This window comes from Mobula hypostoma, chromosome 29 (genome assembly GCF_963921235.1).
Source record: "Mobula hypostoma chromosome 29, sMobHyp1.1, whole genome shotgun sequence".
NCBI classification, from domain to species: domain Eukaryota; kingdom Metazoa; phylum Chordata; class Chondrichthyes; order Myliobatiformes; family Myliobatidae; genus Mobula; species Mobula hypostoma.
The window spans coordinates 27,069,674-27,090,210 of NC_086125.1; the positions used below are offsets into that span (position 1 = coordinate 27,069,674).

A 20,537-nucleotide genomic window follows, 5' to 3' on the forward strand; every position below is an offset into this window, starting at 1 on the left:
CATTGCTGAAATTGAGTACATAAAGCCTTGTATTTGGCAACTGAGAAAGATTGTTTAATCGGGCAATTTACATTCCAGCCCTTAACTTTGCCCAGGTGTATTCAGTGCTCTTCCTGCAGCTCTCACTTAAAGATTTAAGGAATAGCTTTATTTGTCACATGCAGTGAAATGTGGTGTTTGCATCAATGACCGACACGGTCCGAGGATGTGTGGGGGCAGCCTGGAAATGTCACCATGCCAACCCTACTAACTAACCCTAACCAGTATGTTTGGAATGTGGGAGACAACCGGAACACCTGGGGAAACTGACGTTGTCATGGGGAGGATGTGCAAAGTCTTTACAGACGGAGGTGGGAATTGAACTTGGGTTGTTGGCGCTGCAGAATGTTGTGCTAACCACTAAACTACTCTGCTGCCCTGCGGCTTACCTTTTCAGAGTGAAGGAATTTCATTGAAGCACAGAACTGGGAGATGTCCTGATCTAAAATATCCACCTGCTTTCTGATGACATGGAATTCTACACTATAGAAGGAAGGCGTACACATGCTGAACATCATCTGATTTTGAAATATTCCTCTGACTAAACTTCTGCATGCCACAGTTCTGAAGGAAATGTCGGATTGCTTAGCGGGAGAGGGAGTTCAAAAGAAGCAAGCAGAGGCAGTTGGAACATTCTGCGTACCACAGGTCCAGAGGAGATGTTGGATTGTGTAGTGGGAAATAGAGCTAAAAGTAAGAGTTGAAGGACTCAGGACATTCTGCGAGCAGCATTTCTCGAGGAGATATTGGATTGTGCACATTAGGCACTTAGCAAGGGCCAATTTTAAAAAGAAAAGTTCAAAAGCAGAGAGGTCATTGTCTGAGTAGACCACTGTTAGAGAGGAGAGCTCGGGTTTGGCTCGTAGACGAAAAGGCTGTAGATAGATTTTTTCGTTTAAGTTTTCTATCCTTCTTTCCAGGCAGGATAGTGGAATGCTCCTCTTGCAGAACGTTGGAAGGCAGGGAGACTTACAATGTCCCTTGCGATGATACCTGCAAGAACTGCATCCAGTGCAGCTTCTTTAAGACCATATTAAAGAATTGAAGCTGGAACAGGATCATTTGGGAGGCTGAGGGGTTGATTGACAGGCGATACAGGGTGGTAGTCACACCCAAAGTGCAGGATAGGCAGCCTGTGCAGAGTAACCCCTTTGGCTGTTCCCAAACAGCAAGTATACTGCTTCGGATACTAATGGGGTGGGGTGGGGAGAATGACCTAGCAGAGGAAAACCATAGCAGTCCATTCTCTGGCACTGAGTCTGGCTTTATGGCTCAGAAGGATATGGGAGAGCAGTGGATTAGTGTTTTGGGGATTCCACAGTTCAAGGAGCAGACAGGAGATTGTGGATGTGAAAGAGACATCCAAAGGGGAAATCTTGCCTGACAGAACTGTTGGAGTTCTTTGAGGAAATAACTAGAAAGATGGACAAAGCCCGCTGGTGGCGTAGTGGCATCAGTGCCGGACCTCAGAGCGAAGCCATCCGTGCTGGGTTGAGCGTCAAGCTAGCAACTGGGCCTCGTAAAAAAAGAAAGAAGAAATGCTGTCATGATGATGATCCTCCCCCTCCCCCCCTCCCCTCTCCCTCCCCCCTCCCCTCTCCCCCCTCTCCCCCCCTCCCCTCTCCCCCCTCCCCTCTCCCCCCCTCCCCTCTCCCCCCCTCCCCTCTCCCCCCCTCCCCTCTCCCCCCCTCCCCTCTCCCCCCTCCCCTCCCCTCTCCCCCCCTCCCCAACATGCCACACATGAGGCTGCACAACAAGATAAGGTATTACAAGGAAGATAGAAGATTAGCTGATTAGCAGGAGGCAAAGAGTAGGAATAAAGGGAGTGTTTTCTTGTCAGTTGCTGGTGACTGGTAGTGTTCTGCAGGGGTCAGTATTGGGACTACTTGTTACATTATATGCCAATAATTTGGATGATGGAATTGATGGCTTTGTGGCCAAGTTTGTGTATGATACAAAGATGGGTGGAGAGACGGGTAGTGCTGAGGAAGCAAGGCGTCTGCAGAGGGACTTAGACAGTTTAGGAGAATGGGCAAAGAAGTGACAGATGGAATATGGTATAGGGAAGTGTATGGACATGTACTTTGGTAGAAATAAAGGCATGTACTGTTTTCTAAATGGGGAGAAAATTCAAAGGTCAGAGGTGCAAAGGGACTTGGGAGTCCTTGTGCAGGATTCCCTAAAGGTTAACTAGCTGGTTGAACTGGTGATAAGGAAGGCGAATGAAATGTTAGCATTTTGAGGGGATTAGAATATAAAAGGAAGGAGGAAATGCTATGGCTTTCTAAGGCGTTGGTCAGACCACATTTGGAGTATTGAGAGCAGTTTTGGCTCCGTATCTAAGAAAAAGTGCTGGCGTTGGAGAGGGTCTGGGGAGATTCATGAGAATGATTCTGGGAATGAAAGAGTTATTATATGAGGAGCATTTGATGGATCTGTGCCACTACTCACTGGAGTTTATAAGAATGTGTGGGATTTCATTGAAACGTGTCAAATGTTGAAAGGCCTAGATAGAGTGGATGTGAAGAGGATGTTTCCTATAGTGGGGAGTCTAAGACCAGAGGGCATGGCCTCAGAATAGAGGGACATCCATTTATAACAGTGTTGAGAAAGAATTTCTTTAGCCAGCAGCATGGTGAACCTGCAGACATTATTGCCACAGGCGGCTGTAGTTGTTGGGTATATTTAAAGTGGAGGTTGTTGGTCCTTGATTTGTCAGGGCATCAAAGGTTACGGGGAGAAGGCAGGATAATGAATCAGCTTTGATGGAATGGCAGAGCAGGCTCTGGGCGGAATGGTCTAATTCTGCTCCTATGTCTTAAGGTGTTTTGGTGGTGGTGTCATGATTAATGGACAAACTGAGTGGTCCAAGGTTATTGCAGGACATGTCTTCGTCCAACCACATAGATGCCACAACTGAGAAAGCTCATCAATGCCTCTACTTCCTCAGGTAGCTAAAGAAATTTGCCATGTCCCTGCATTTTTTTGTTTAATCAGTGCACCAGAGAAGGCATTCTGTCTGGATGTGTCATGATGCCATGTTATGTCTGTGATTACAGAAACCAGCCTCCCATCCGCACTTGTTGACATCTCAGTAAAGCAGGCAGCGTAATCAAAAACCCCATTCACTTCAGACAGTTTCTCTTTCCTCTTCCTCCCCGTCCTTCCACCCTCTCTTTGGGCAGAAGATCCAAAAGCCTGAAGGCATATGTTTCCAGGCTCAAGGTCAGCTTCTACCCTGCTGTTAGAAAACCACTGAATGGTTCCCAAATGCAGTCCAATAAAGTGCACCTTGACATCACAATTGCCTCGTTATGATCTTGCAACCTACTATCTGCACTGCTCTGCACTTCCTCTGTGGCTGCTGCACTTTATTCTGCATTTTGTTACCGTTTTACTTCCTTCTACCTCAATGCACTGTGTAACGATTTGATCTGTATAAACAATGGGCAAGACAAGTTTGTCACTGTACCTTGGTGCATGTGTCAATAATAAGTTCCATTTCCAACGTGGAGACAGAGTAGTGGTACGCAGCAGTGTAAATGAGGTTAGTAATGGTGAAGTGATATCTATGTGCTCTGATAATTTAGTTTAACTTCATTCATATGTGTTTAATGGTAACAATTTTGTTCCTTGCAGTGTGTGGGGTTCATGGGCTGGCCCGGAAGACAACAAATTCAGTGTCATGAAATATGAACATGGCACAGGGTGCTGGCAGGGGCCCAACCGATCCACCACTGTAAGTACAACAGCACTCTCAGTAATCTGTTGTGACGTACGTGATTCAGTGCCACTGGATCTTCTGGTTAAGATGGCGCCGAGCTGCGGTCTCCGCCGAGGCTGTGTCTTGGACTTGATTGTATTGTATTCTAGGTTTGTTGGGGTTGTTCTGGGGACAGAGAGGGGAGTTAAGGGTCAGGTTAGGATTTAGGAACGGGGATTTGGGTTTTAGAGATCAGGCTGGAGGCTGGTCCTCCGCTCTACACTCAAAGGCCAGCGATCAGACTAGAAAACACTGTTGGTGAAGACCAGCGAGTACAAGGGGTGGTACCTTCCCCCCCATCCCCTCCCCCTTCCCTGGCAGGATTGGAAAGTCCATGCGGGCAGGTGGTTTCAGGGCCAGTGACCCCTCGGGTATGCAAGTCCAGAGTTCAAGATCCCGTCATCTGAACTCGCTCTGTCAGTGGGGAGTGTACTATGTAGGTTTAGCTGTCAGTAATCATTTGATTTAGCAGCTCCACCTGTGTGTTCAGTTCTGAGCTGAAGGCTTCAAATTCACATATACATCAAAACATGCGGTGTAATGTGTCTTGCGTTTGTATCCAACTTAGCATGCCCACAATGTTCAGTAGAACAACATAAGCAGCAACAACAACAACCACAAAATGAAACAACAAGCCCCTTTCCCACCCTCCCACACATACAGATAGACCTCTAACCCCAGGACAGGCCACCTCTGTGTCTCTGACCTTCAGTCCCTGGCCCAGACTCAGACATCAGGCTTCCAACCTCGGATTCAAAGATATCAGGCCTTGGACTCTCAGATTCATAGACAAGTCTCAGATGTTCACTGGAGATTTTCTCATCCACGGCCCAATGAGGAGTAGACAATTGAAAGGGAAGTGAGAAGGAGGGTACATTATTATTTAACCTGTTCATAAGGTTTAAGGCACTTGTAAATTACCTACAGGTGAAGCTTTCTTGTGGTAAAGAGACTGCCGTACTGTCGACCTCAGAGCCCAGCCGGTGTGAATACCTGATGGAATTTTCAACTCCAGCCTTCTGTCAGGAAGGTCAAGATGGCGGCTCAGAACATGATGAACTTTGAGCCCTGTGTGGTGGATGTAACAGGTGAGAAAGGCTGAGGACAGCTTACAGCCCTAATGAAGGAGCTCAGACAAAATTTCAACTATTTACTCCCCTTCATAGATGGTGTATGTCCTGTTGAATTCTTCCAGTATTTTGTGCATGTTGTTCAAGGTTTCCAGCATCTGCAGGATCTCTTGTGTTTATAGTCTTAACCTTCTTTCCTACTGTTTGTTACTCAGCCAGCTGGGCTTAGTCATTCAGTGAGCCAAGCTTCCCCCTTGATCAGAAAACATACATCAAAGTTGCTGGTGAACGCAGCAGGCCAAGCAGCATCTATAGGAAGAGGCGCAGTCGACGTTTCAGGCCGAGACCCTTCGTCGGGACTAACTGAAGGAAGAGTGAGTAAGGGATTTGAAAGCTGGAGGGGGAGGGGGAGATGCAAAATGATAGGAGAAGACAGGAGGGGGAGGGATGGAGCCGAGAGCTGGACAGGTGATAGGCAAAAGGGGATACGAGAGGATCATGGGACAGGAGGTCTGGGAAGAAAGACAAGGGGGGGGTGACCCAGAGGATGGGCAAGAGGTATATTCAGAGGGACAGAGGGAGAAAAAGGAGAGTGAGAGAAAGAATGTGTGCATAAAAATGAGTAACAGATGGGGTACGAGGGGGAGGTGGGGCCTAGTGGAAGTTAGAGAAGTCAATGTTCATGCCATCAGGTTGGAGGCTACCCAGACGGAATATAAGGTGTTGTTCCTCCAACCTGAGTGTGGCTTCATCTTTACAGTAGAGGAGGCCGTGGATAGACGTGTCAGAATGGGAATGGGATGTGGAATTAAAATGTGTGGCCACTGGGAGATCCTGCTTTCTCTGGTGGACAGAGCGTAGATGTTCAGCAAAGTGGTCTCCCAGTCTGCGTCGGGTCTCACCAATATATAAAAGGCCACATCGGGAGCACCGGACGCAGTATATCACCCCAGTCGACTCACAGGTGAAGTGATGCCTCACCTGGAAGGACTGTTTGGGGCCCTGAATGGTGGTAAGGGAGGAAGTGTAAGGGCATGTGTAGCACTTGTTCCGCTTACACGGATAAGTGCCAGGAGGGAGATCAGTGGGGAGGGATGGGGGGGACGAATGGACAAGGGAGTTGTGTAGGGAGCGATCCCTGCGGAATGCAGAGAGAGGGGGGGAGGGAAAGATGTGCTTAGTGGTGGGATCCCGTTGGAGGTGGCGGAAGTTACGGAGAATAATATGTTGGACCCGGAGGCTGGTGGGGTGGTAGGTGAGGACCAGGGGAACCCTATTCCTAGTGGGGTGGTGGGAGGATGGAGTGAGAGCAGATGTACGTGAAATGGGGGAGATGCGTTTAAGAGCAGAGTTGATAGTGGAGGAAGGGAAGCCCCTTGATCAGAATCTGGTTTATTGTCACTGATATATGGCAGGACCCTTAGCAGTATTGATGTACAGAGAGAGTTTGAGGTATACTTCCATAGCTCCTTGAAATTGGCTGCATAAGTTGAAGGGGTGATAAAGAAAGTCCATGGCACACTTGCTGTTAGTGGGGGCATTAAGTTATTAGTAGGGCAGTTATGTTGCAGCTTTATAAAACTTCGGTTTCCACATCTGAAGTACTGCATTTATTTCTGGTTACTCCATTATAGGAAGGATGTGGAGGCTTTGGAGAAGGTGTAGAAGAGGTTTACCAGGATGCTGTTTGGATGGGAGGGTGTATACTAAAGGAGAGGATGGAAAAACTTATTTTGTCTTTCATAAACAAAATTCTGTAGATGCTGGAAATCCTGATGAAGGGTCTCTGCCTGAAATGTTGACTCTTTATTCCTTTCCATAGTCCCTTCAGTATGTTGTGTTGGGTTGTCTTTCCCTCTGTTCCTCCACACTACTCGCCATCCTGCCATTAAGTACATCTGAAGCTGTACAATTATAGAACACTGGCTTCATTAACTACTGTGATCAAGCCGGTCTGGATGTAAAAGCTATTCAGGAAACTTTTTAGTATTTGTTCTGAGTTCTAAATGTGATTGTTCTTTTGTAGATTAATGGATCGTTGTTGTGAAGGAATGGATGGGATGAGATTGGAGTGGCTTGCAGCACTGCCAACCTGGCAAGCATCTCTTCTCCTGGACTTGTTCTTTTAGTTGAAACCCTACCAAATGGACAAATCTCCAAAACCCTCCTTTATTCCCAGAGCATTAAATTGTTCCATCCTTCCCTGCCTCATCCCCAGAGCTAATTGAAACTTTACCAGAGTCTTGTTTTTAATGTGCGCTTCCTTCTTTCATCTATAGATCATGGTGGAACCCAGTCTTGAGCAGAATCTTTGAAATTAAGTTGTAATTTTCTATGATTTTAAAACTTAAGCGGAGAAAAAAATGGTGGACTGGTTTAGAGATGTGGTATATTGGTTGGCCAGTGTTTCTGCAGAAATTACTAAATCACACCTGTTTTTTTACTTGTTCTAGTCTTGGTTGTAGACTTGCTGCCTCTGCAAGTTTTTTGAGGAATTTCCTTTCCTCCATGCTCTTCTCTCCCCTCATTCCCACTCCTAGAAGGCAACTTCCACTATGTTAATACTGGAAGTCCCATCAGTTGTCTGTGCTGTTTCTAATTTGTTTAACTTTCCCTGTTTCCACCCTCCAGCACCACCACCATCAAGGTTTTTCTCCTCTTAACAAGTGCTTGTGACCTCAGCGTTGTCTCTTGACGGGAGATCAAGGCAGTCAATGTGATGGGTCTTTTCTAACAGGTGTTTCTTCCTACTCAGCTGGCTGGATTCATGCGGAATGAGAGGTTTCTAGGGGTTTTATTTTCCTTTCACAAGGGGCACGTGGGTTTTCTTTTTATACTTTGCTGTACCATCAGTGCGAAATCCAGAAAGTGTGTATTACTTGAACATGTAATGAGCAGGAGGTCCTGCTATGGTACAGTTTTAGAGTCTAACCATCTTCGGGTGTGTTAACATGCTGCTCACATCTGCTTCTATGTGATGTGACTTTCTGACCCCTCTTCCTGTCCCCACCAGTGTCACGGCAAATATGATTCATATTGGCCCTGTTTAGATACATCTTCACTGCACTTGAGTCAAACCCAGGTTTTGTATGAAGCTCTGGGTGTCTCTGACCAAGCAATTGTCTTAAAAATTTCTTGAGTAGGATCATGGTATTTTTAAAAAATCTGACCAAAACTACCTTTCCATAGGTGACCAAACATCACCAGTTGTTGCCCTATCAGTGATCGGCTGCCTTGTCAGCTATTTACAATTACACGCTGCTGTGGTCAAGAAAAATTATATTAAATATGTATCTTATGTGACAGAAGAAAATAAACTGGTGACTGGAGCTGGAATTAATTGTTTTCCTTTCACTTATTTGTGTCTTTGTGAAAAACGTTGCATGAGATCAACAAAGTGTTGATTGCACATACAACTGATGCTTCGAAGCACATTGAACAGGCCTTCATGATTGGATTTAACGTGTGCCACGCAGGTGGCACGGTAGCGTAACAGTGCAACACTTTTACTGGAACTGTGATCTGGGTTCAGTCCCGCTGCTGTCTGTAAGGAGTTTGTATGTTGTCCCTGTGACCACATGGGTTTCCTCTGTGTGCTCTGGTTTCTTCCCACATTCCAAAAGACGCAGTTTAAAGTTAGTTTGTTGTGGACATGCTATTGTTGCCTGAAGTAGCTGTTGAACCTGGTCATTCAGATACAGATTTATTTACCACATGTGCATCAAAACATACAGTGAAATGCATCATTTGTGTTAGCAACACAACCTGGAGATGTGCTGTGGTCAGCCCACAAATGTTGCTACACACTTCAGCGCCAACATAGCAAATCCACAATGCTCGGCAGAGCAACACAAAACACAACAAGGTAGAGCAAAACAACAGCAAAACAAGCGCCGTCCCTCCAAACCACCCTCCCATACACATGAACAGTCCTCCAACTCCTTATGTTGTGGGAATATGCACTTCTCCATCTCCTGCCTGATGGTAGGCTGGCATAGCCCAAATGGTGGGGGATCCTTGATAGATGTTACCTCTTTGAGGCAGCACCTCCTGTAATACTACAGGATCTTTAGGAGGTGGGGAGGGATATGCCGTGATGTATTGAGTACTGTCCCCTACTCTGCAGTTTCTTACATTTCTGGACTGCACAAGGACACCTGAAGGTTAGACCAATTTATGTGGTTGACATTAAAAAGTTTATTCTGATGTTCAAGATTATTTTAGACCTTAACACCTAGGAACAGAATTAGGCCATTTGGCCCATTGAGTCTGCTTCACCATTTGGTCATGTCTTATTTACTATCCCCCTCGACCCCATTCTCCTGTCTTCTCCCTGTAACCTTTGATGTCCTTACTAACCAAGCACCTATCAATCTCCACTTTAAATACAGTATACTCAGAGTTGGCCTCCTCAGGCATCTGTAGCAAGATTCACAGGGATGTCCTTATATTTTGAGGCTGTGCCCTCTGGTCTGAGACTCCCACTATTTGAAGCATCCTCTTAAGGTCCAATCTATCTATAGATCTTTATAGTTTTTGTAGATATATTAGGGACGTGGGTTTCCAAGGCAAAGCCAGAATTTAATTGCCCATTCCTAGTTGCCCTTGAGAAGATGGCAGTGATTTGCACACTTGAACTACTAACTTTAAATTCTCCCACCGTCTTGGGTAGGATTTGAACTCCCTTCTCTGGACGATGCTATTATTTCTATAATTGATATCTTGGTGTTACTCTGATTCATCCACACAGTTTCACCAGCCCACATGCCCTCTCAATTTTAGCACATTTGCAGTCTTAAAAAAAGAAAGTAATTTTTTTTTTCGCTGGTGGTAAGCATCTCATGGGATAAATGCAGAACAATCCAGTTGGCATCATTTTTCGCTACTTTATTAAAAAAAAGTTTTGCTATTAGCTGTGTACTTCAGAGAAAATCGATAGTAACATGGTGCAGGATTACACAAGCAGCTTTTTGTGGGTTTTGCAATGGCCTAGTAGCTAATGAACAAAATCTGTTTGAGTGCATTAAATTGAATTTGAAATTGTTTTTCTCAGAAGCGCTGAGGTGTTGTGTTTCAATCTTCTGGTACTGTTGCTGAATCAGACTCCTGACTAGTTACTTCATCTTGGAATGTATCACAGATTTGGCTGGACCTTACTTAAATTGCCTGCCCTCAGTTCTGCAAACAGATTCAGATTCATTTATTGATCACATTTGCATTTGAAGCATACAGAAGTGAAATGTGTTGTTTGCGTTTACAACCTACGCAACCTAAGAATGCTGGTGGCAACCTGCAAGTGTAGTCACACATCTGATGCCATCATAGCGTGCCCACAATCTACCGCAGAACACAGTAACAGCCAACAAGCTCCTTTCACGCGCATGCACCCACACCTCCAACCGCTAGTCCCTTGCCTGGACTCGCAGACATTGGGCTTCCAACTTCCAGACAGATCGCCCCAGGGCTTTGACCTACACGCCTCTGCCTCCGGAAAGTATTCCAGACTAATCCAAATCAGCTGCCTTGGATGTTGCATCCCTCTGCCCCCACTCCCAAGACCCACACGTGCTCAAGTATACTTTTGAGCTGTTGCTTGCTGTCAGGTCGGCATCCATCTGAGACATCAGGGTCTGCGTGAATTCTTAATAAACTTGTGACGGGCAGTTTCACATTCACCCCAATACCTCGTGAATCAGTTCTAAAACGTAATGTGTCTCTTTTATTTGTTCCTTATTCCCCATCCATGTCTCTAATAAGGTGGTCAACCAGCGCAGAAACAGACCTTCCAGCCCAACTGGCCCAGGCTGACCAAGGTAGTTCATTTTGCCTGCGTTTAGTCTGTATCTCTCTAAACCAGTGGTTCTCAATCTTTTATGGGTTACCACCCACTTGGCTCCTAGACTCCTCCCCAGTGCTCCCCCCGCTTCCTTTCCATTTAAGAACTATAAGGAATTTTGATTTACGATGCAGTGAAAGAAAGTGGGAACTGTAAGTTAAAAGCAGTGACAAATAATTGCAAAAATTATTCAAATTCATTTAAAGCCACAAATGAATTATTTAGTTACAATAAAAACAATTTTCATCAATATTTTAGAGCATATATTAGTTGTCCAGGTATTCACTACTTAATTACTTTTTCTGTTTTCAATTGGATGGGCTTGCTGTGGTGATATCAGCATCTCATCAGCAGGCTGATTGTCACTCAGGACTCTCAGATCCACACACTCAGTATTTCCTTTGAAAGAAGTTGAGCAACTGCACTGAAACTGCTCCACTAAATAATATGTTGGAAAGGAATTAAGAACACCTTGACCTTTTTCCACAGTGCAAGATAGTGTTCAGAGATATCCTTCTGCAACCAAAAGTCTTAACCTCTGCTTCAGCTCAGTCATTTTGTTGTAGTTCTTCCTCCATGCTTCCTGTCAATTCCTCCTTGCAAGTGGTCAGGAATGGATTTATTATCAATCTGGAATTTGGATTGTGAGAAGATCCTGAAATTTCTCTGATATGTCTTTATGCAGCTCCCCCAGGTAGGCACAGTATACATGAAGAGCATCATCTGGTATTCTTTCTTTCTCTTCCAATTCGGGCTCAGAAATTGGAAAAGGTTGTGATGGGCAATGTTGCACTTGAACAGGGTTTACTTTGACAGAAGTGTGGAGTCAACTGACTTTACTTTGATAAAATTGGCATCATTTCCTTGAAATTGAAGACTGATTTCATCAAACTTGGCTAACAATTCTAACATGTTTCACATTCTTGAGTTGATTACTGAGTGAAGCGTTGGACTCTTCAAAGAATTTTCATCAGTCTCAAAAAGCACATAGTGTCTCAGGCAGTTTCCTTTTGAGAGCCATCAGAATTCTGTGCACAACAGCAAGCATTTAAACTGTTCATCATTCCCGATACAAAGTTCTTGAACTGGTGGAGAATTGAGAGCATGGCACTTTATTTACAACTATGAAAACAAAGTGTAATGATTTGTTTAGCTGATCACTTAGATTTTTTTGCGGCAATGTTGTCCATTGATTTATGCGGCAAATGGTAAATATGTTTGACACAGCTATTTTCAAGAAACGAATAACCCCAAGGTGGTGTCCTGTTATTGATGTTGCCCCATCTGTCGCTCAAGCAAGAATGTTAGTGAGGGGAATGTCCTTTCTCTTTGGAAAAATTGCTCAGCACCTGAAATATTGACTTCCCCTTTGTATCTGTTTCTAGTTCCCTTGCAAATAAAAACTCTTGAGCCATGCTTTCATCTTTTATGAAGTGATCATAATCATGAAGCGATAATTTGTTGTCTGGTAAAGTTGACTCATCCAACTGCAGAGCAAATTCTGTTGTCCTAAGTATGTTGCACAATATGTCTTCCACATTCTCAGATGGTTCACTTATTTGCCTCTGAACAGAGATGTCACTGAATGAAATAGCTTTAATTACTATGTCTCCAACTTGCATAAAACTGTACTCAGAACCTCCCTTACTGCAGGTAGAATTAGTTCTCCAATTATATGGGAATTTCCAGATTTAGCTATCTATGAACAATAAAATGATGTATGAAGCACACAGCCATCACTATTTTGTTGTGAAGTGCTGGCAAGAGTCTTTTGAAGTGTCTTCCGTTCCTGAAAGTTTTCACAAAGTGATAGAAAATAAGCCAAGTTCTTGTTTGCTTTATCATAGTGTGTTCTCTTCAGAAGTTTAGGGGATCTGGATGGTTTCATTGCCTGATTTGTAAAACTTTTTCACACAACACACACTTTCAGACCCATATTTCAGAATCTCCACACTATACTGTCTGCACTTTTTCATTTAGTCGACTTCTGTTTTCATTATGTATTAATGACCACGGTCAGTCGCTAATTGTTTAAGTCCAACCTTAAGCATGGTGATTTATAAAGGTGAAAGTTATGTCATCATAGCTCCGGTAAAACCTGACTGTTTGGAGATGCGTAAAGTGGAGCAGTGATACCTCATTTGGGCCATGGGCTAGGGAAATGAGATCAAGACCATTTGACGGAGCAGATTTTGAACTTTACCCCATTGAACGCCATACTCTAGTTCACAGGAATTGTGTCCCTGCATGATTAGAGTATGGGAATCACACTAGCTAACATTGAACTATTATAGTGAACGGCCATAATGTTTGGGCCAGCCCAGAAATAACATGATTTCTTCAAAGTTCAAAGTAAATTGATTATCAAAGTGTTTGTATATCACCATATACAAACCTGAGATTCTTTTTCTTGCAGGCATACACAGTAAATCCAAGAAACAATAGAATCAATGGAATACTGCACCCAATAGGACAACCAATGTGAAACGACAACAAACTGCAAAGGCAAAAGGGAAAAAAAAATCAATATTGCAAGCATGAGAAGAGTCCATGAAAATGAGTCCATGAGTAGTGGAAACAGTTCAGTGATGGAGTGAGTGAAATTAACCCATCTGGTTCAAAAGCCTGATGGTTAAGGGGTTCTTGAATCTGGTGGGGTGGGGCTGGAGACTCCTGTATGTTAGTCCTGCTGACAGCAGCGAGAAGAGATCATAGACTAGATGGTGGAGATCCTTGATGATGGATGCTGCTTCCCTGCACCAGCACCCACTGTAGATGCGCTCAACGGTGGGAAGTGCTTTACTGGCTATATGCACTACTTCTAGTAGGATTACCCATTCAAGGGCTTTGGTGTTTCCATACCAGGGTGTGATGCAACCAGTCAATATACTCTCCAGCACATATTTATAGAAGTTTGTCAAAGTTTCAGAATCTACACAAGCTTAAGAAGCAGAGGCACTGAAGTTCTTCCTTCTTAACAGCACTTGCATGTTGGGCCCAGGACCAATCCTCTGAAATGATAACACCAATCATTTAAGGTTGCTGATCCTCTCCACCTCTGATCGCACGATGAGAACAGGCTTATTGACCTCCGGTTTCCTCCTGAAGTCAATAATCAGCTCCTTGATCTTGCTGACATTGTGGCACCACTCAACCAGATTTTCAGTCTTCCCTCCTATATGCTGACTCATCAACACCTCTGATTCAGCCAGTAGCAGTAGTGTCATCAGCAAACTTAAATAAGGCATTGGAGGTGTGCTTATGCTCACAGTCATAAGTATGAATGGAGAAAGGTGGGGTGGGGGGGGGGAGTTAAGCACACAGCCTTGTGGTGCAACTGTGCTGATGGAGTTTGTGGAGGAAATGTTTTTGTCAATCTGAGCTGACTGAAGTCTTCAAGTGAGGAAATCAGGGATCCAATTGCACAAGGAGATCTTAAGGTGAAGTCTTGAAGCTTATTGCTTAATTTCGAGGGGATGGTAGTATTGAATGCCAAGCTGTGGTCGATGAAGTGCATCCTGCTGTATGCATCTTCACTGTCCAGATGTTCCAGGGTTGGATGAAGTCAATGAAATGGCATCTGCTTTGAAGCTGTTGTGACAGTAGGCAAATTGGAATAGACCCAGGTCATTCTCAGAAAAGAGTCGTTATGTTTCATCACCAGCTTCTCAAAGTACTTCATCACAGTGGATGTAAGTGCTACTGGACAATAGTCATTGAGGCAGATTACCATGTTCTTAGGCACCGGTACAATTAAAGCCTGCTTGAAACAAGGGAGAACCTCAGATAACCTAAGTGAGAGGCTAAAGATATTGGTGAACTTTCCAGCCAGTTGATCAACACAGGTCTTTAGTACATGACCAGGTACCCCGACTGGGCTGGATGCTTTCCATGGGTTCACTCTCCTGAAAGATGCTCTCATGTTGGCCACACACTGAAATCGCATGGTCATTGGGGGCTGTTGGAATCCATGTTTTGATAGTCAAAGCAAGCATAAAAGGCATTGAGCTTATTTGGGAGGGAGGCTCTATTGTCACCTACAAGAAAAAGTCTGCAGATGCTGGAAATCTGAGCAACAGACAGAAAATGTTGGGAGGAACTCAGCAGGCCAGACAGCGTCAATGTTTTGGGCCAAAGCCCTGGGTGTTTATTTGGACCTGTGTGACAGTAGGTAAATCGGAATAGATCCAAGTCATTCTCAGAAAAGAGCTGTTACGTTCCATCACACAAAATGTTTATTGTCACCTGTGTCAGTTGGTTTCATTTGGTAAGAAGTAATAGTATTCAATCCCTACCACAGCTATTGAACGTCCTTCAGTGATTCAAGTTTAGTCTAGAATTGTGACTTTGCACATGAGATGGCTTTCTGGAGATCATATCTAGAACTTCTATATTCTCCAGGCCTGAATGCCACTGACCTGGCCCTCAGCAGATGGCAGATCTCATGGTTCATCCAGGGCTTCTCGGAGAAGACTCTGAACGTTTTTGTAGGGACACACTCATTGACAACTGTTTCTATGAAGTCTGTGACAACCATGCTGTATTATTTCGGGTCCTCTGATGAGACTTTGAACATGGCCCAATCCACTGACTTGAAACAATTCTGAACCTGCCCCTCTGCCTCCCTCTTTGTTGTCCTAATGTCTGGAGCTGTGCTCTTTAGCCTCTGCCTCCATGCAGGTAGGAAAAGGTCAGTCAAGTGATCAGATTTCGCAAAGTGCAGTCTAGGCATGGAATGGTAGGCATTCCTAATCGTAGTATGGCAGTGATTGAGTGTGTTGGGACCCCTGGTGCTGCAGGTTAAATGCAGATGATATTGGGCAGGAATTTCTTCAAACAAACCTGATTGAAATCCCCGGCTATGATTTGAAATATGTCAAGGTGGGCTATTTCTTGTTTGGTGGTGGCAGCATTCAATGTCTTGAGTGCCTGATTAATGTCTGTTTTTGGCGGTGGGTAAACTGCAGTCAGGATCAAGGAGTAGAACTCTCTTAAGTGGTTGGCACTTAATTGTTAGATGTTCCAGGTTGGGGGCACGAACACAAAAGACCACTGTGCCCAGGCACCACAAAGAGTTGATCATGAAACACAGAAACCCGTCTTTTGGCTTCTCCAAATTAGCAGTCCATTCCATCCCATGTATCAAGATGACTTTGGGTCTTACTGATATACCTGCTATGTCCAGAGTGAGCCATATCTCCATGAAACAGAATAGAGTAATTCCTCATTTCCCCGTGAAACAGCAATCTTGCCCTTTCGTCCTCAGTCTTGTTCTTCAGCAACTTTACCTTTGCTAGCAGATCTTTCATTCCTTGGCTTTTTAATCTGGCTTGGAGTCCACCCCTCCTTTCTCTCTTCCGACCATGATGACATACCTTTTTTTCACGTAAAGATGCTGTACCTGCATGCTTGAGAGTTAAATTTGCCGAGTCCTTTAAGAGGATCGTGAAATTGCCTGTTCATTAATGTGGTTCAAAAGTACATTGTTCAAAGGGAGATTACAGGCTGCGGATGGGGTGTCCAGGGAGGGGTAGCACCTCTGGTGAAGGGGCTTGTCCTGTCTATTCTGGCAGCTCGCTCACTCGCCCTTGGTCCCCACTGGACATTCAGGTCTCAACTGTGGCTCTAAGAAATTGCTTGCATGCAACAGTGGCCTGATACACTGCTTTGACAGGTTGGCTAATCCAGGAGAGGTTAGCTGGCAGCCTCATACCCCAGTGAGACAGGAACAACCCTCTCCTAGCAGTGCGATTCAATGGCTAGGAAGGCGGTACTGCAACGCTCCGTGGAGAGCAAAGGACAAGACAAGGCACAGAAGACGTCATGGTCATCCATTGCAACCAAGGAGGACCCCAGTTTGTGATGCTTGTTTGTACCACTGGTCCAGGACTTCTGGGGTCAGGAGAGTAGAACTGCCCCAGTGCAATGGCTTTTCCACTATTAAAAACTCTCCTGCACAGGGGTCCCGTCATCATCGGACATGATGGACAGCCACCACAGGCTGCAAGTTGCAGTGAGAGTAATTCAGAGGGAGTATATTTAGAAGTTTTGTAAGCAAACCGCAACACATTGGCGTGATTCACCAATGCCGTCTTGCCATCTCCAGATTTCTCACGATATGCCAAATACAGAAGTGACACATTGCTTTTCAACAACTATAAGATGCTTCAAGCAAAGCCTGAGAGAACAGTGGGTTAGCAAGGGACGAGGTGATTGTATGATCATTGTAATCAATTATGAGGCACTGACGATTAAATGCTTATAAGAAATAATTCATTTCTGAAATTTAGCCTGTAATCCCTTAGATGCCCTCTTGTTACCATGCGCTGTTCCCTTAATCTTTATTGCCCCCTTAGAAACTCCCATAGTCCCAGGATGCGGAGCGGGGAAGGCGATATCATCGACTTTGGGAACCACTGTGCATTCCCAATTAATGTTCCCATTGAAGTACTTTTTAAATGTTTTTAACTTACCTGCCTCAACCACTTCCTCTGGCAGCTCATTCCATATACACCACTCTCTGGCTGAAACGATTGTCCCTCAGGTTCCTCCCTCTCACCTTAAACCTATGTTGGTTTCTTGGTTTCCCAAGGCCTAGAAAAAAAGACATCCTATCTTTGCCCCTCATGATTTTATACACCTGTATAAGATCACCCCTCATCTCCCTACACTCCAACGAAAAACTCCAAACCTGCTCAACCTCGCAGTAACTCTGTCCCTCGAGGACTGGAATAGCCTCATAAATCTCCTCTGCTCCCTTTACAGCTTAATGGCATCTTTCCTATAGCACTCTGACCAAAAGTGAAAACTTCACTAATAAAAAGCTGGAGCTCTGTTGTTTATTCAGTACTGAGTCCTGAGGGTGCTGTTCTTCCATAGTCAGTATATACTTCCTATACTTTTCAACGAGGCCCTCTCAGAGAAATAAAACGGCAGCTAACTGGAATCTCCGGGTTTCCATTGTAGATCGGATGGAGACGTTCTACAAAATGGTCTCCAATCTGCAATCTGTGAAGCTGCGAATCTCTGTGAGTGCACCGGGAAGTCAAAGGCCCAATGTTTGTGAATCCTCGACTCTGTTGGTGGCTAGAGGGAGGAATGGGGTTTGTGTGCTGTTGTTGCTTTGTTACTTGTTCTGTTTTGTGCTCTGCGTTTTTTTTTGAGCATTGTGGGCATCCTGCGCTAATGCCGGAATGTGTGGTAGTACTTTCAGGTTGCCCCCAGCACATTCTTTGTTGTGTTGGTTCTTGACGCAAATGGTGCATTTCACTGTATGTTTCCATGTTCCTGCGACAAATGAATCGGATTCTGAACCTGAATTTGAATTCCCCAAAGTAGAAGAAACCACATAATGAGATCTGAGCACCATTTACGGGTGAAGTGTAAGTCAATCACTGATGATTTTGAAGCTGCCTGGATGGCGATAGTGGAGATTAGAAAAGTGCACGTGTTATGCATTGAGGTCCCATGGGAAGGAAAATGGTTAGTTAGAAGAGCTAAACGGCTAATCACCTTGGAATGCTAAAAGGGGAGAGGGAAATGTGACTGTGTGGGTTTCCTCTGGGTGCTCTGGTTTCCTCTCACCTTCCAAATGATGGGTTAGGGTTAGTAAGTTATGCACATGCTATGATAGTGGCGGAAATGACGGAAATAGTGCCGGAGGAGAAGATGGCAGCTTGCACGGCCACTCCGGTGAATGATATCTGTAATCTGTCAAGTAGGGTGCCGTGCACCATTCTGATTTGATGGAGACAGAAATGAGAGAACAGAGGAACATCTGGAGAAACGTCTGAAATGCCTTTTTCGCTGCCGCTGTTACTGTATGATCCTGAATCTCCGGAGGGGAAGGCCCCGAATCCTTGGCTTTGCTTGTTGCTCGGCAGCCGGGACGGGGTCGAAGCGCTCAGCGGAGATGGGGCTCTGTGTCAAAGGGCTGGTTGGAGGTTCGAAGTTTTCGGACGGACTCAGAGTCGGCTGGGGTCGGGTGCTTCCAATGCATTGACAGTTGTCGGCACCTGGAGGTTTATGGCAGAGAGAGTTTCTTCCTTCTGCTGCCTGCTACCGGGGACTGTTGGGAGTCAATCGGAACTTTGAGACTTTTTTTTTATCATTCCCATGGTCTGTTCTTTATCAAATTATGGTACCCATGGTCTGTTCTTTATCAAATTATGGTATTGCTTTGCACTGCTGTAATTATATGTTATACTTATGTGGTCTTGTCAGTGTTAGTCTTTGATTGTCCTGTTTTTTTGTGATATCACTCTGGAGGAACATCGTATCATTTCTTAATGCATGCATGCATTTCTAAATGACAATAAATGAGGACTGAGTGTCCTCATAATCTAACCTAATCTAAAAATGTGGTTAAACTTGTGGGCTGCCTCCTGCCCAATTCTCACTGATTTGATTTGATGTAATGACAGATTTCACTCTGTTTCCATGTATATATGACATATAAAACCCAGCTCAGTCCGGGTATCTGGCTGAGTACTATTCTAATTTGGTGTTGAAGATGGAGGAAATTTATCCTCCAGTCTTGCTGGAGTGGAGGTTGTAAATAAGGAAACCCTCTCAAGCTCGGTGGGAGAATGGTGAGGGCAGTGCTGCGGAAAACTGAAGGAGAGTTATAAACTACGTTCAAAGTTCAAAGTAACTTTATTATCAGTGTATGGGTATGTCACCACATGCTGCCCTGAGATTCATTTTCTTACAGGCATTTACTAGAAAACTAAGAAATACAATAGAATTTATGAAAAGCTATAAATAACAAAGACTGATGAACAGAAAATGTGCAAAAGAACACAAATAATGTAAATAATAAAAAATTAATAATACTGAATTGTAGAATCCTTGAAGGTGTGACTGTATGTTGATGAATGTGGTTACCTTTACTTGCTGATCTTTTTGCCTGGGCGGATAACAGAAATTTGTAACTAGATCCATCCACCGAGGTCAGGTAGATGCCACACAACCGGCTGTGGCCAAGCGAGCAAAAATACGAAGTACCACCATCCTTATCAGGTCATATTACCGAGAGGCAGCATTTTTGGGCGGACTACTGGAGTTCTTCCCACCAAGCCAAGTCTTTGTTGGAAGTCAAAAAAACGACAATAAGTAGAAAACAGGAATTTTCTTGCAGTTTTTTTTCAATCTTTATTTTCCATTTCAACTGTCTGTCCGGGACTAGTGTCCATCTGTGCTGGGAGACATCTCTTTACATTGTGTGGGGCAACAAGTTACTTGCTGGAGGAGAAGGTACCTGAGTGGTATCTTCTCGGAGACAGTAATATCCAATTTGTGATCTGGTGTTGTGGATCTAAGAGTTGGGAGCAGGAGCTGACCACAAGCCCTTTGAGCTGCTCCAACTTTCACCAAGATCATAGCTGATCTTTAAGCTCTGAATACAATCTGATTTATGATCACTAACTTATGGCCTGTTTTGTAATATTAGTACAATGCAAAGTCATTAAATTACTATAAATTACAAAAACAGTGCAAAGCATGGAATAACAAGGCAGTGTTCATGGATTCATGGACCATTCAGAAACCTGATGCAGGAGGAAAAGAAGCTGTTCCTGAATGGTTGAATATGGGTCTTCAGGGTCTTGTACTTCCTCCCTGGTGGTACTAATGAAATAATTAAATATATTTAAATGTTAAAATGAATCAGGTCATGTTTATTATCAATGGCATACAGTATGTCATGAAATTTGTTGTTTTGTGGCAGCAGTACAGTGCAATATATAAAAAAAATTGCCTTAATTTACAATGAGAAATATATATGAAATATCAGTGCAATAAAGGCCAAAGAGTGAGGTAGCTTGAATGG

At 44.2% G+C, this 20,537-nt stretch overlaps 1 protein-coding gene across 2 annotated transcripts in view; it reads left to right on the plus strand.

Annotated features, from left to right (window-relative positions):
• Positions 1-8,226, plus strand: part of prkcsh (PRKCSH beta subunit of glucosidase II) — a 113,334-nt gene extending 105,108 nt beyond the window's left edge. For both annotated transcript variants that reach the window (XM_063035604.1, XM_063035605.1), the window contains 3 exons: positions 3,679-3,778; positions 4,730-4,890; positions 6,899-8,226. In XM_063035604.1, the coding sequence (XP_062891674.1) occupies positions 3,679-3,778; positions 4,730-4,867 (238 nt within the window). In that variant the 3' untranslated portion in view covers positions 4,868-4,890; positions 6,899-8,226. The remainder of the gene's footprint in view (positions 1-3,678; positions 3,779-4,729; positions 4,891-6,898) is intronic.
• The last annotated feature ends 12,311 nt before the right edge of the window (positions 8,227-20,537 follow it).